General features: G+C 41.7%; 1 protein-coding gene across 1 annotated transcript; it reads right to left on the reverse strand.

Moving 5' to 3' along the window:
- Nucleotides 1-9854: 9854 nt before the first annotated feature.
- LOC142953001 (inhibin beta B chain) lies at nucleotides 9855-13950 on the reverse strand. Its single transcript, XM_076095060.1, has 2 exons — nucleotides 13539-13950; nucleotides 9855-10639 (listed from the first exon to the last, which is right to left on the reverse strand). Exons 1-2 carry the CDS (start codon nucleotides 13936-13938, stop codon nucleotides 9855-9857), a joined length of 1185 nt encoding a protein of 394 aa, XP_075951175.1. The 5' UTR covers nucleotides 13939-13950.
- Nucleotides 13951-16079: the final 2129 nt, after the last annotated feature.

The following is a 16079-nucleotide window of genomic DNA, read 5'->3' on the forward strand; positions in this document are numbered from 1 at the left end:
GAGCCAGACTTCAACCCGACCGCCGCCAAGCGTGTGTGGAGGTCTGAGGAACACGCGAGGAACACGTGAGGAACACGCGAGGAACATTGCTCTGCTTTTTATTTGTTTTATGACACTTTACGGTTTGTCTGACTTCAAAACAGCTGAAATATTTCCAGCAGCATCTTCAAAACATTCCTTTTCTCCAGATTTGATTTGTTTTTCTGTCTGTTGAAGAAACGTCTTCTTGTTTAATAAAGTGTAATATGGACGGAGGCCAAACTCGGCCAACAGAATAGAAACAATATCGTGTAATATATAGTATTAGTTTGTGTGTTTCTGCCTGAACTGGAAGAGTCTTTAAGATGATTTCATATGTTCTATTATTTCTGGTTCATAAAACACGACCGCCTGACGTAAAGTCTCTGGTTTCAGTCTGAACCAGCGGTGTGTTCAGGTGCTGGTGGACGTGTGGGATCTCCGGCCATCCTTTCACCTCACGGACTGATAAGACGAGGACGGAGCTGCTGACGCCTCGGGGGAAAAGAGAGCCAGGAGATGTAACGTGCATGTTTTGATAAGTGCAGCGGAACATTCCAGTCATTCTCCACCATGAACTCATGAGAGCGAATGTCTTTATGTTTGAGTGAGAAATGCAACCAGCGGTGGAAAAAAAGTCCCCCAAATACTTTAATTTAGCAACACGGCAGTGGAGAAACACTCCATGACAAGACAAAGGTGAACAATTAGTGTCGCTAATATGAGGAAGAAACAAAGAAGGTTCCTCAGACCTGATCCTGGAGTGGACCTGTAAGTACCTGTGGTTACAGAACACACCTGTGATTGCTCCTGCTGTTAAACACTAGATGATGTCATGTGTTATCTCTGCTTGTGGCACGTTGTCAGACTCTGTCGTGGTAGAAATATAGACATTTTTCAACACCTGCGGTGGGATTAGAGTGAGTTATGGTGCTTCATGAGGGATAATAAGTCACTTTAAACCCTGGATTTAATAACTGGCGGCACCTTTAGAGGAGAGAAACCTGTGAATATGAAGGACTCTAAAGGAGGAGAATGTTTGCACAAAAGGTCACGAAGCGTTGGTGGAAATGAAACTTCTCCACATGTTGAATTCTACTCATCGTCTAGACTCCAGTTTCCTCTGAGAGAAGCTTCCTCCTGATTATCTGCAGATGGAAAATCCCATCGATAATCCCGTTATTCTGTGGGAACGTCTGGAGCTGACAGTGATGCGAGTTTGTTTTCCAGAAGCATGCTGATGCTCCCAAAAATATTTGTTCCTCTGATTTACAGCTCAGATAATCGTGATTCCACGAAACTTCAAACTGAAAGTCCAAATTTAAGTGCAAAACATTTTCACAAAAACAAGCATGAGGTTACATTTTTGTTACAAACTAAAGACGTTACTTTGTGCAAACTAAAGACGTTACTTTGTGCAAACTAAAGACGTTACTTTGCGCAAACTAAAGACGTTACTTTGTGCAAACTAAAGGTGTTACTTTGTGCAAACTAAAGACGCTACTTTGTGCAAACTAAAGACGTTACTTTGTGCAAACTAAAGGCGTTACTTTGTGCAAACTAAAGACGTTACTTTGTGCAAACTAAAGACGCTACTTTGTGCAAACTAAAGACGTTACTTTGTGCAAACTAAAGACGTTACTTTGTGCAAACTAAAGGTGTTACTTTGTGCAAACTAAAGACGCTACTTTGTGCAAACTAAAGACGTTACTTTGTGCAAACTAAAGACGTTACTTTGTGCAAACTAAAGACGTTACTTTGTGCAAACTAAAGGCGTTACTTTGTGCAAACTAAAGACGCTACTTTGTGCAAACTAAAGACGTTACTTTGTTACAAACTAAAGACGTTACTTTGTGCAAACTAAAGACGTTACTTTGCGCAAACTAAAGACGTTACTTTGTGCAAACTAAAGGTGTTACTTTGTGCAAACTAAAGACGCTACTTTGTGCAAACTAAAGACGTTACTTTGTGCAAACTAAAGGCGTTACTTTGTGCAAACTAAAGACGTTACTTTGTGCAAACTAAAGACGCTACTTTGTGCAAACTAAAGACGTTACTTTGTGCAAACTAAAGACGTTACTTTGTGCAAACTAAAGGTGTTACTTTGTGCAAACTAAAGACGCTACTTTGTGCAAACTAAAGACGTTACTTTGTGCAAACTAAAGACGTTACTTTGTGCAAACTAAAGACGTTACTTTGTGCAAACTAAAGGCGTTACTTTGTGCAAACTAAAGACGCTACTTTGTGCAAACTAAAGACGTTACTTTGTGCAAACTAAAGGCGTTACTTTGCGCAAACTAAAGACGCTACTTTGTGCAAACTAAAGGTGTTACTTTGTGCAAACTAAAGCCGTTACTTTGTGCAAACTAAAGACGCTACTTTGTGCAAACTAAAGACGTTACTTTGTGCAAACTAAAGGCGTTACTTTGTGCAAACTAAAGACGTTACTTTGCGCAAACTAAAGACGTTACTTTGTGCAAACTAAAGACGTTACTTTGTGCAAACTAAAGACGCTACTTTGTGCAAACTAAAGGTGTTACTTTGTGCAAACTAAAGCCGTTACTTTGTGCAAACTAAAGACGTTACTTTGTGCAAACTAAAGGCGTTACTTTGTGCAAACTAAAGACGTTACTTTGTGCAAACTAAAGACGTTACTTTGCGCAAACTAAAGATGTTACTTTGCGCAAACTAAAGACGTTACTTTGTGCAAACTAAAGACGTTACTTTGTGCAAACTAAAGACGTTACTTTGCGCAAACTAAAGATGTTATTTTGCGCAAACTAAAGACGTTACTTTGTGCAAACTAAAGGTGTTACTTTGTGCAAACTAAAGGCGTTACTTTGTGCAAACTAAAGACGCTACTTTGTGCAAACTAAAGATGTTACTTTGTGCAAACTAAAGACGTTACTTTGTGCAAACTAAAGACGCTACTTTGTGCAAACTAAAGGTGTTACTTTGTGCAAACTAAAGCCGTTACTTTGTGCAAACTAAAGACGCTACTTTGTGCAAACTAAAGACGCTACTTTGTGCAAACTAAAGGTGTTACTTTGTGCAAACTAAAGCCGTTACTTTGTGCAAACTAAAGACGCTACTTTGTGCAAACTAAAGACGTTACTTTGTGCAAACTAAAGGCGTTACTTTGTGCAAACTAAAGACGTTACTTTGTGCAAACTAAAGACGTTACTTTGCGCAAACTAAAGATGTTACTTTGCGCAAACTAAAGACGTTACTTTGTGCAAACTAAAGACGTTAATTTGTGCAAACTAAAGACGTTACTTTGCGCAAACTAAAGATGTTATTTTGCGCAAACTAAAGACGTTACTTTGTGCAAACTAAAGGTGTTACTTTGTGCAAACTAAAGGCGTTACTTTGTGCAAACTAAAGACGTTACTTTGTGCAAACTAAATACGTTACTTTGTGCAAACTAAAGACGTTACTTTGTGCAAACTAAAGGTGTTACTTTGTGCAAACTAAAGCCGTTACTTTGTGCAAACTAAAGACGCTACTTTGTGCAAACTAAAGACGTTACTTTGTGCAAACTAAAGGCGTTACTTTGTGCAAACTAAAGACGTTACTTTGTGCAAACTAAAGGCGTTACTTTGTGCAAACTAAAGACGTTACTTTGTGCAAACTAAATACGTTACTTTGTGCAAACTAAAGACGTTACTTTGTGCAAACTAAAGGTGTTACTTTGTGCAAACTAAAGCCGTTACTTTGTGCAAACTAAAGACGCTACTTTGTGCAAACTAAAGACGTTACTTTGTGCAAACTAAAGGCGTTACTTTGTGCAAACTAAAGACGTTACTTTGTGCAAACTAAAGACGTTACTTTGTGCAAACTAAAGACGTTACTTTGTGCAAACTAAAGGCGTTACTTTGTGCAAACTGAAGGCGTTACTTTGTGCAAACTAAAGACGTTACTTTGTGCAAACCAAAGACGTTACTTTGTGCAAACTAAAGACGTTACTTTGTGCAAACTAAAGCGTTACTTTCTGCAAACCAAAGACGTTACTTTGTGCAAACCAAAGACGTTACTTTGTGCAAACCAAAGACGTTACTTTGTGCAAACCAAAGGCGTTACTTTGTGCAAACTAAAGACGTTACTTTGTGCAAACTAAAGACGTTACTTTGTGCAAACCAAAGACGTTACTTTGTGCAAACTAAAGACGTTACTTTGTGCAAACTAAAGACGTTACTTTGTGCAAACCAAAGACGTTACTTTGTGCAAACTAAAGACGTTACTTTGTGCAAACTAAAGGCGTTACTTTGTGCAAACCAAAGACGCAACTTTGTGCAAACCAAAGACGTTACTTTGTGCAAACCAAAGACGTTACTTTGTGCAACCCAAAGACGCAAGTTTGTGCAAACCAAAGACGCAAGTTTGTGCAAACTAAAGACGTTACTTTGTGCAAACTAAAGACGTTACTTTGTGCAAACCAAAGACGCAACTTTGTGCAAACCAAAGATGTTACTTTGTGCAATACAAAGACGTCACTTTGTGCAAACTAAAGACGTTACTTTGTGCAACCCAAAGGCGTTACTTTGTGCAAACTAAAGACGCAACTTTGTGCAAACCAAAGATGCTACTTTGTGCAAACTAAAGACGTTACTTTGTGCAAACTAAAGACGTTACTTTGTGCAAACCAAAGACGTTACTTTGTGCAAACCAAAGACGTTACTTTGTGCAAACTAAAGACGCTACTTTGTGCAAATTAAAGACGTTACTTTGTGCAAACCAAAGACGTTACTTTGTGCAAACTAAAGACGATACTTTGTGCAAACTAAAGACGTTACTTTGTGCAAACTAAAGACGTTACTTTGTGCAAACCAAAGACGTTACTTTGTGCAAACTAAAGACGATACTTTGTGCAAACCAAAGACGTTACTTTGTGCAAACTAAAGACGTTACTTTGTGCAAACCAAAGACGTTTCTTTGTGCAAACTAAAGACGTTACTTTGTGCAAACCAAAGACGTTACTTTGTGCAAACCAAAGACGTTACTTTGTGCAAACTAAAGACGTTACTTTGTGCAAACCAAAGACTCAACTTTGTGCAAACCAAAGACGTTACTTTGTGCAAACCAAAGACGTTACTTTGTGCAAACCAAAGACGTTACTTTGTGCAAACCAAAGACGTTACTTTGTGCAAACCAAAGACGTTACTTTGTGCAAACCAAAGACGTTACTTTGTGCAAACCAAAGACGTTACTTTGTGCAAACTAAAGACGTTACTTCGTGCAAACCAAAGACGTTACTTTGTGCAAACCAAAGACGTTACTTTGTGCAAACTAAAGACGTTACTTTGTGCAAACTAAAGACGTTACTTTGTGCAAACCAAAGACGTTACTTTGTGCAAACTAAAGGTGATGTTGGGAGTTGTTTCCTCTGAAATGTTTCCTCACCACCTCATTCACATCTAATTCTTTCTGTTGTTTGTTACGAGTTGTAAAATGATTTACATCTTATCTTTAAATTGTTGGACTTTAAGTAAGAAATGTAAGAATATTAAGCAAATGCATATGGATATCTAATATTCATTTAATATTTAGAGGTTGTATTCGTCATATCAGAGTGTTTTGATGTCTTGTGATCATCACCTCTCATGTGTTTCTCATTTTAAACTCTTCAGATCTGAATGACGAGTGCTGCTGTTTCTCTTTGTCCCGCCCTGTAAACGTGTGATTGACGGTTCAGAAACAAATTACATCTGCTGCTCATTCCCATAAATCAGCATCGAGTCAGAGCTCAGCGCTCCGTCCAAACACATGACACAGGTGAGTGAGTGTGTGTGTGTGTGTGTGTGTGTGTGTGTGTGTGTGTGTGTGTGTGTGTGTGTGTGTGTGTGTGTGTGTGTGTATGTGTGTGTGTGTGTGTGTGTGTGTGTGTGTGTGTGTGAGAGAGACGAGGCCCCGGGGCCCCGACCATTAACATTCCTGTCCTCTGTGGTGGAGCGACGTGATGAAACGGCTCTGGTGTGTCACCTGACGTGTCCACAGAGTCTGTAATCCACGAACCCTCACAACAAAAACACGCTGAACAACGTCTGGCCTCTGTTTGTTTTGTTCTTTACTAAATCAGCACAGCTGAGTGTGAAGTGTTTCAGGCTGCAGTTCCTCTAATGGCCACTAGATGGAGCCTCCAAGATTTCACTTCTTCCTTTAACGTGCCTTTAAAGCAATTATCATCGTCTTCATAATACAGTAATATAGTTATACAAGTTTAAATATGTATGTGTTACGTTATGATGTAAAGAACACCACCTTTTATGTATATCCACCGGGCCTACATGTCCCAGGATGCATTGCTCATGAGCAACATTGCACAAGCGTTTTTTTAGTCTCATAAATAAAAGAGAGAAAACTCTCAAAATGTCCTGAAGGAAATATTCTCATCGTAAAACATTCAGAAGTGAACAGAAACAGAATCAAGTGTTCAACAATCAGCAGGTTTCTAAATGAATACGAGTGATGCTGCGTCTTCATCCCAACATTACGAGTGTGTTCCTCCTCTTCCTCTTTGTTTCTCATTCCTGACTCCTCACCTGTCGGATTAAACCTGACTGCTGCACCTCCTCTCACCTCCTCTGGCCGACTCCTCCTTCCTCTCAGAGTTTCATTAAAACATCAGGGAGGGTTTGACCCCGAGAGGTGAAGCACTTGACCCCTGAAGTCCTGCTGACGTTAGTTCAGTTTATAATTAGTCTGTTAAGATCCTCTGAGTGTCTGAGGGGACGCATGGACACAAATACTACATATACTGAAGTACTTATAGTGGACACAAATACTACATATACTGAAGGTAATGAAGTACTTATAGTGGACACAAATACTACATATACTGAAGTACTTATAGTGGACACAAATACTACATATACTGAAGTACTTATAGTGGACACAAATACTACATATACTGAAGTACTTATAGTGGACACAAATACTACATATACTGAAGGTAATGAAGTACTTATAGTGGACACAAATACTACATATACTGAAGTACTTATAGTGGACACAAATACTACATATACTGAAGTACTTATAGTGGACACAAATACTACATATACTGAAGGTAATGAAGTACTTATAGTGGACACAAATACTACATATACTGAAGTACTTATAGTGGACACAAATACTACATATACTGAAGTACTTATAGTGGACACAAATACTACATATACTGAAGTACTTATAGTGGACACAAATACTACATATACTGAAGTACTTATAGTGCACACAAATACTACATATACTGAAGTACTTATAGTGCACACAAATACTACATATACTGAAGTACTTATAGTGCACACAAATACTACATATACTGAAGGTAATGAAGTACTTATAGTGGAAACAGTTTCATAAAATGATTAAATATCAGATGTGATGAATACGAATGTGCTTTGAGTGAAATGTGATAAAAACACACCTTCATGAATACGGCGTCAACAAAACCATTCGTTCGGTAATAAGAAATTTATTTTTCCAACAATTACAAAGAACAAAAAATATTTGAAAAAAGCATAATTCATATGTTACAGCGACTGTACAGGGATCAGATGTGCTTCACTCTAAACGACGCTAACAAACAAACAGAAAGAAAAACTGATAAAAAAAATATGCGATATGTCTATGTATAAAATAGAAAGCGATGAAGCTGATTACGGACTGATATTATACCCTGATACAGTGTTTAGGCCTCGTCTGCAAACACAAGCTCCGCCTCTCGGCCTCTTTGGTTCCATCGTTACACGTCTCAACAGAGACTCTGCTATAAAAATAACTTCTGTTTTTTAAATGGAGGTTTAGTTTTTATTTATTCTTTTATTCCCGAGGGGGGGGGGGCTGTGAAAGAGGAGCTTTAACCTGAAAACTGAGTCTCAAAGTGTGTTTCGGTGCCGAACTGAAGACTCCTCTGGGACGCGTTCCTTTAGACCAGAATCCCATCTGGGTCACAGTTAGCCTCCTTTAGTGGTTCACTTTTTAAATTGATGATTGCATCAAGAAGAACAAAGGAACTCATCTTTTATTCCCAATGTGTATCCCAAACAAACCTGGCAACCCAAAGTGACAATGAAAATTAAATATCAGCTTTATTTCATGTGTTTTTGTTGATTTATGGTTTTATTTTGAAAATCGACAATCATTTTGTGAATTTCAAGAAAAACATCTGAATTACCAGGTTGGGAACCAATAATTTATAAAATGCATTGATATTTTTAACGATATACAACAGATGTGTCACTTCAAGCTGCCGTCTTTGTGTGAAAAGGCGTAAAAATCTACTTTATTGTGCGGCAGATGTCGTATTTTTCCAACTCTTGTCTCCTAAATGGACGATAAAGAAACATAAAAAAGGCAGAAATTACATTTTCTTCACAATATCGTTGGCAAAAACCATTTCGTAGCGTAGAAACGAACTCTCTGCCTCCTCCTCCGACCCGCTGCCCGTCTGCAACGCTTAACATCTAAAGTACTAAGTGATAGAAGTGAAGCTTCAGTTCATGTTTACGGGTCAATACTATACATTGCATAGCTCATGCGGCACTTATTTCTGTTTAGAAGGACTGTGGGCGAACGGTGCTCAGTCTAAAAGGCATTTTAAATCTGCAAGTGCTATCAAAGGGGTGGAGTTCAACCGTCAACTAAACGGGGAAATTATGGCAACTTTTCACTTGATTTGATCGACCGGGAGGAACCGAATCTGAAGCTCTTCTTGACATCCGAACGTTAACAAAGATGGATGAACGTCTTCATGAGCTGATCACGCACTCTTAAAGAGTGGGAGACGGAGTCCTTTTAAGACTTTAGGTCTGCAGAGACGAAGCCTCTGGCACCAATCACAGAAGAGGTTTGCTTGTTATTTGAAGGTTGGGTTGGTACGTCAGATCTTTGTCCCTTTGGGATCAGACTCTACTTGTGTTGTTAAATCCTCAGATTCCAATCGGGGAAGAAATACCCAATCGTTCTCTCAAACGTTGTGGCTGTAATGAGTCTTAACCTTTGAACCTGAAGTTCATATCTCACAGTCCGACATCCCAAACCAGACTCTGTTCAATCTGAGAGTCAAAGACCTTAAAGACACTCGTCTGAGGGATAATTTGGTCGAGACGTTGAGGGAATCAAGTAAATTGCACAAATGACGCTTGACGAGATCTGACTAACAAACCACCTTCACTCTGGGTTGAGGTTAAAATCCCACCGATTAAACAATGACGATGCTGGACAGAAGAATCCACCTTTTACTTTAGAGGGTTATTTAACGCTTTTGGTGGCAAAACCCTTGATTGTGTTTTTCTTGGATGCGTCCAAATGTTCGGCTTGAAGCCGGCTTTCATCGTGGACCAAAGTCTGGATGTGACTCCTGGTCTGAAGTGCTGTACGTTGGTGAAGTTCTCAGTAGAATCACCCCCAAAAAGCCTTCTCTGTGACTCGTGTAAGGCTCCTCTGGAGATGTTATTTTGGGTTTTAACTTCTACACATGAAGGGTTTCACTCCAAAAAGAAGATACCCACCTCTAAACAAGTGGTCCCTCCTCCACCGATAGAGCATCCTCACTATCTTACAGATATTTAATGAAGAACTTCAGAGATTGATTGTTTTCCAAAGTGGATATTTAAAGATTTGGAAGAGAACTCTTCACTGAAACCACCAGAGAATATAACGAAATATATCAGCAAACATAAATATATATACAAGTTGTTTTTTGTGCAGGCATATGTGAGGGTGCGCTTGTTTTTTCCATAAATATGTTTCTGTATTCTTTTCGTTGTTGTAAAAAGTGTGAATCTTCTTCAGTTCCACCTTTTAAATAAACAGGGATTGAAAATAACACTCGCTCAAGCGCAGCCGCACTCCTCCACGATCATGTTGGGAACGTCCCGCTTCACGATGTTGTACTCGTCGTCAAAGTAGAGCATGGACATGGTGCTGAGCTTGGTGGGGATGCAGCAGGAGTTCATGGAGCCGGGGCTCATCCCCCGCATGCGGTACTGGTTCACCACCGCCGTGTGGAAGGACGACGCCGAGCCGGGGACGCCCGCCATGTATGCCGGGCAGTTCCCCTCGCAGTAGTTCCCAAAGTACCCCGACGGCGCAATGATCCAGTCGTTCCAGCCGATGAGCCGGAAGTCTATGTAGAACTGCTGCCGGCAGCAGAGGCTGCTGCTGCCGTCGCACTCCAGCCCCCTCTTCCGGATGCGGTGCTTGCTGTCCGCGGACTGCCGCGCCTGCACCACCAGGAACGGCCGGTGGGACTCGTCGACGCGGTCGAGCAGGACCGGCGCGACGCCCTCGGCCTCGCAGGCCTCGCAGCGCACGTCCAGGTTCTGCCGTCGCTCGCCCTTCTGGAACACCAGCCGCACGGCGTCGGTGAGCACGAAGGTGTGCCAGCCGCTGCGCTTCAGCTCCAGCCGCTTCTCCACCAGGTTCCACTTGCTGCCGAGGCCCGGCTCCTGGTAGTACACCTTCGCCGTCACCTTCCGCCGTGGGCGTGCCTCCGACGGAGATGGCGACGGCAGCAGCTTGAAGTAGAGCCAGAGGGTGGCCTGCGTCACGTAGAGGTTCTGGTTGCCCTCACTGGAGATCAGGAAGAACAGGCTGGACTTGGACGTCACCATGTCGTCTGGGGAGCAAAAAACACATCGTTAATAAAGCTGACTGAGGAAGAACGGGCGACATTTAAATCAAGGGGTCAGCTCTTTGACAACAGACCCCCAGACCTCCCCTCGGGTTCAGGGTGGCAGCACCGGTCCGTCGGACTGTGACAGGAAGCCGTTGGGCGCTGGGCCACTTGGCCTCCGAATTGGCCCAAATGTGAGAAGAAAGAGGGGGGGGGGGGGGGGGGGCTTAAGAGAGCAGCACACAAAAGGTTCAAAGACTCTGCATTGAATGCTGCCTGAAAACGAGATCTTGTGGAGCCGACACTGTCGTCACAACGAAGCCTAAAAGAGACGCAGCAACGAACCGAAACCTGCAAATGGCCCGAGGCAGCCGAGGGATTCAAACCCTTTAGAAACTAAAACCACAACATCTTTATCATCTTTATAGATATATATATATATACATATATATATATGTGTATATATATATGTATATATTATACTCCTGTTTCTCCTGCACCTTTAAGGAATGCATCAAGTATTCGTCTCTTCATTTATTCAGCCAGTAAGTTTGATTGATTCAAATCTTTTTACTCAATTTGCTAAATAAAAAGATAAAAGATGCAATAAGTTCTTTACATGTTGGGGAAATAAAATAATGAATAATACTTCATGTTATCATGGAATCTGGTAGAAACTGTGACTTCTGTCTCAGAACTAGAAGCTTCTTAAGCTCCTGCGTTTTATCTCTGAGCTTATTTATCTGGAGATGCTGACGGAGCTTTTTAGCGGCTGTTACTTTGGATCACATGTGGTGCATTTGTGACCACGAAGCACCACAGAAGAAGAGAACCTAGATGTAGTTTTTGCAGGAAAAAGTAGCAAAGCCGTGAGCGTCGTCATCAAAGCAAACGTCTTTATGCGCTACCTCATCCGTCACGGGACCAGCTGATCTCAACACAGCTGAGCTGCAGGTGCAGATCTCACAGGTGTGCATCCATCAAACCCCACGTCTCAGACGCCAAGGAGGATGCTGGGTAATTGAAGATGAACCCAGAGAGCAGGAGAGCGAGATGCAAAGACGTTCTTTAATCAGGCGACAGACGGCAGCTGTTCTCCGTGTAACTTCAGACAAATATTTAGAATGTTTTAGTGACGGATAAATAAAACGCTGCAACGATTGAGTAACATGCGAGTCGCTTCCATGTCCAACGCCGTGGTCAAGAGATACATTCAGGCTGAAATCAGCTTCAAAAGCAGAGATTTTCTGCAGGAATCTTCACTGGAGATGTTCCCACTGAAGTCTTCTTTACTTCACGTGTACGTTACAAAATAAAAACATAAAGAAGAGAAGAAAGTGATTGTTACGCGTCAGTAATTCCTCAGCAACAGCTATCTTATTAGATTAAATATAATCAATTAAAATGTAAATAGAAACCGTAAATACACTTTAATAATGTGAGATTAAAATGGTCAAAAAGTGACTTTTAAATTCTGAATGTTGACGATCATTCTTCAATATTAAACACTGTTCTGGAGCTTTTGATCATCTTTCATGGTCTTCCTCATCAACAGGGTGATGAAGATCATAAGACAGAAGATCATGGACTAAAGGGACTGTGAGAGGTCGACAAGAAGAGTGAGAAGCAAACTGATGCAGTGGACTGACAACATGTCACACACGCACACGCACACACACGCATACACACACACACTGTGAATTGAGTTCAGCTCATCAATCTGCATTCAGGCCACACGACGGTCGACACAAAAGCTCTGACCTTATACTGAGGGGACCGATTCAACAACGGGGCCATGACACACACACGCACACACACACATACACACACACACACGCACGCACACACACATGTACACACACACACACACACACACACACGTACACACACACACACGTACACACACACACACACACACGTACACACACACACGCACACACACGCACACACACGCACACACACACGTCTCATGTCGCTCTCTGGCGCACGGCGGCCGAGGGTGGAGAGGTCCGAGGCCTCAGAGACGAACATGTAAAGCTAAAAAGAGGCTCTCAGTGGGGATCGAACCTGCGACCGACGCCGAGCGAAGCTGCTTGTGTTCTAGAACATGAACGCAACACGGGGTGGAAGTTAGAAGTCTGAGTTTCTCTCCTGCACTTGAACGCAACACGCCCAGAATCTGATCAGCTCTTCATCCACCAAACTACATTTAATTTTTCTGCTCGATCACATCCTGTTTCTACCAGCGTAACACAGATAAATATACCTTTATGTACCTTTAATGTACCTTTAATGTACCTTAACAAACACACCTAACTGTGTGTTAATGTGATGAAATCAGCACATTTACCTTTAACAACAACCGACATATGAAGACACACACATCTCTCTCAGCTTCATGAATGCAGGGAGCAGCTGTATATAACATCTGGTCAACATCAGCATTATCACACACACACACACACACAGAGTGTACATGCATCCTCTCAGAGGCTGAAGTCCATGAGGACAACATGAGGACGACTGATGTCCTGATGTCCTCAGTCTGTTCAGAGCATGTTTTTATGTTTGACAGTAGAATGTGATGTTCAGGATTAGAAGCAGCACGTGCATCATGAGGTTCTATCAGCTGATAGAAACGAACTTCTCACGGTGCTTTAGTGCAGAAGCAGCAGACTTCACCTCCAACTGCTGCTTATGTTCTGTAAGATGTCAGATATCGATCAAATCAAACTCTTTCCTTTTTTATGTTCTAATAAGTTGGCATTACAGAGGGGGGGGTCTTACTTTGGGTTGTTTGTTTTAACACATAAGTGCCACGTGTTCATTTCTCGTTATAAATATCATATTTGTGTCGCTTCTCTTCATAACAACACGTTGAACACGCGTCTCCATCACGCACCTTTCTCCGCGAAGCTGATGATCTCGGAGCTCTCCTCCAGCGCCTCGCTGCTCATCGGGTGCCCGTCCAGGTTGGGGATCTCCACGCGCCCGTCCTCCCGCAGCTTCCCTGCGTGGAGCTTCCGCAGCGCCGTGACCATGGCCGCCCGGGACACCGGGTGCGTGATGTTGGGCCTCTCCCGCAACTGCAGCCGGCTCAGGATGTGCCTCTTCACCGCCTCCAGGAAGTCCCCGTCCAGCCGGCCGGACTCCGGGTCCTCCGGCTCAGCGACGCCGCAGGACGCGCAGGTGTCCCGGGACGCCGCGTGCGCCTCCGCCTCGGTCCCGGGCGCAGCGGTGCAGCGGATGGAGAGGACGCAAGCCACGAGGAGGAGTGCCAGTCTGAAGAGACAGCTACTCATTTTCTGTTCGAGGAGGAGTCCAATACCGTTCTCTCTCTCTTCTGTCCCAGTTCATCAAGAAGACGTGTGAGGAGGCGGAAACGAAGCGCGTGGCTCCGTGCGTAACGGGCTCACTTTATTCCACCACTCCAAGATTCGCGTGCAGCAAATTCTATATCACATCGTTGTCTTTGGTGTGATCACGCGCTCCTCCGGTTCCTCCGGTTCCTCTGGACTCTGTGTCGGAGTTTGGAGCAGCTTCACGCGCACAGCATCACTCCGTCAGCATCAGTCCAGCTGCGATATATTCCACAAAAGAAGGAGAAGCATCCGAATCCAGGTTCATCTTTTCAACTTGTTACTCTCTGAACAGATGTAAACGAGTCCCCGCGCGGTGCTGCCGGAGTGCCGCTGAGCAATGGAGAAGAAGATGATGAGGAGGAGAGGGAGCTGAGCCAGAGAGCGCACCGAGGAGCGTCTCCATGCTGGCGTCTGAGACCCGGAGCCGCCACACCGAAAAGTTTTTATATACAAAGAGAGGGGGGGGGGGGGGGGGGGCAGCGGGGCGGGGCCAGGAGGGGAGGGGCGGGGTTAAGACTGGAACCACAGAAAGATACACTGTGTACTGCTGAAAAGTACTACTCTGATACTCGATGTTTAAATACACCAAAAGTATTTACTTTATATAAAAAACGAATCATTCATTAGTTCATCTTATGTTTAAAATATAAATAAGTAACTTTAGTGGTCAGATAAATGTAGAGTATTTATTCAAGTACTTCAAGTAGAAGTGTAAAGTAGAAATACTGCAGTAAAGTACCTTTAAATAAAGTACTTGTAGTACTTTCTAACAACTCAAACAATCTTCTGGATTGTTTTTCCTAAAATAATCAGATGAATGAAGTTTGGTTTAAACTTTAAAACACGTTCCTTCTTCTCTCCTTCCGTCATATTTATTAACCTTTGTGTATATTTATTAATCTATCAGAACATCCTCTGAGCTAATATGTTTCAAGTTTAAACTTCTTAATTAGTGTTGATTGTTCATTAACGGTTGAAACACTTTAAATCAAATAAAAACATGATGAAACCCATGAAGGAGCATCGTACCCTGCAGGTTAACGGTGTTTTCATTCTGCATCCTTGTTGTCTGAGTGACAATAAATCAACACAAGCCTGTAATTAAAGTGGTGAGATACCAAAATAAAAGCCTCTGAAAGCTGCAGGAGATGAATGATAAGAGTCACGAGAGCACAGGAATACATGTGTTAGTGAAGCAGGAACCAGATGAGCTGATGCTCATGAACATGCAGCAGGTTGTTCCCTCGGGCCGCCTGTGTGTCTGTTCCTCTGCTCTCATGATGCTGAAAGATCAAACATGTTTTATTCACTTTGATTTGATTGAAATAGAAACAGCTTCCCCTCATTAGATCCAGTTACAGTCCATCAGTCAGTGGTCTCTACTGTGTTTCTATCAGCTGTGGAGAAAGCAAGGAAACAGCGCCATCTTTGTTCCAAAGAGAGGAACTACATGCTTTTAGCTGCAGGTGAGTTTGTATCACCTTTAAAACCTGTAAATCACTACATTTATATTTTATTAACAGTAAACTACGATTTGACATTTATATATCTCGTTAGAAACTTGATCCCAGCTTCTCTAATTTGAGGATTTGCTGTGTTTCTTTACTTTTATATCTGTTTAAGCTGTTTATGACATATTTAAGCCTTAAAAATAGACCAACTAATCATCAGATTCATCTTGTATCGTTAGCTTTGTATTTATTTATTTTCTGCACACAAAAACTAAATATATATATAATTTAGTGATAGCCTTAAATAAAATAAAGTACCGTTATTATATTTGTTATGCTATTTTTAGGAAAGAATATACATGAATAAATAAATAGACAAATGTTTTTTTTATTTTTATTTTTTTACACAAAACTTTATTTAGTTAAAACACAAACAAATACACAACACAGTACCGGAGCGCTGATCTTCTTCTTTTTTTACAGAAAGTGAATAAACAATAAGGAATGAAAATAAAACAATGCAATTACAGACAACTACATATTTAAAAAAATATTTTAATAAGAAAAAAATAAAATAATAATACAGATTTCAAGGAGTACGAGGAATTTCGTGACATCACATCCTGTTAA

Source organism: Anarhichas minor, unplaced genomic scaffold (genome assembly GCF_050575085.1).
Source record: "Anarhichas minor isolate MPS153535 unplaced genomic scaffold, ASM5057508v1 ptg000018l, whole genome shotgun sequence".
NCBI lineage: Eukaryota > Metazoa > Chordata > Actinopteri > Perciformes > Anarhichadidae > Anarhichas > Anarhichas minor.

Coding starts and splice junctions, on each gene's coding strand:
- LOC142953001 (XM_076095060.1), bottom strand. CDS start 13,938: ATGAGTAGCTGTCTCTTCAGACTGGCACTCCTCCTCGTGGCTTGCGTC. Junction 10,640..13,538: donor CATCAGCTTCGCGGAGAAAG/GTGCGTGATGGA, acceptor TTTGCTCCCCAG/ACGACATGGTGACGTCCAAG.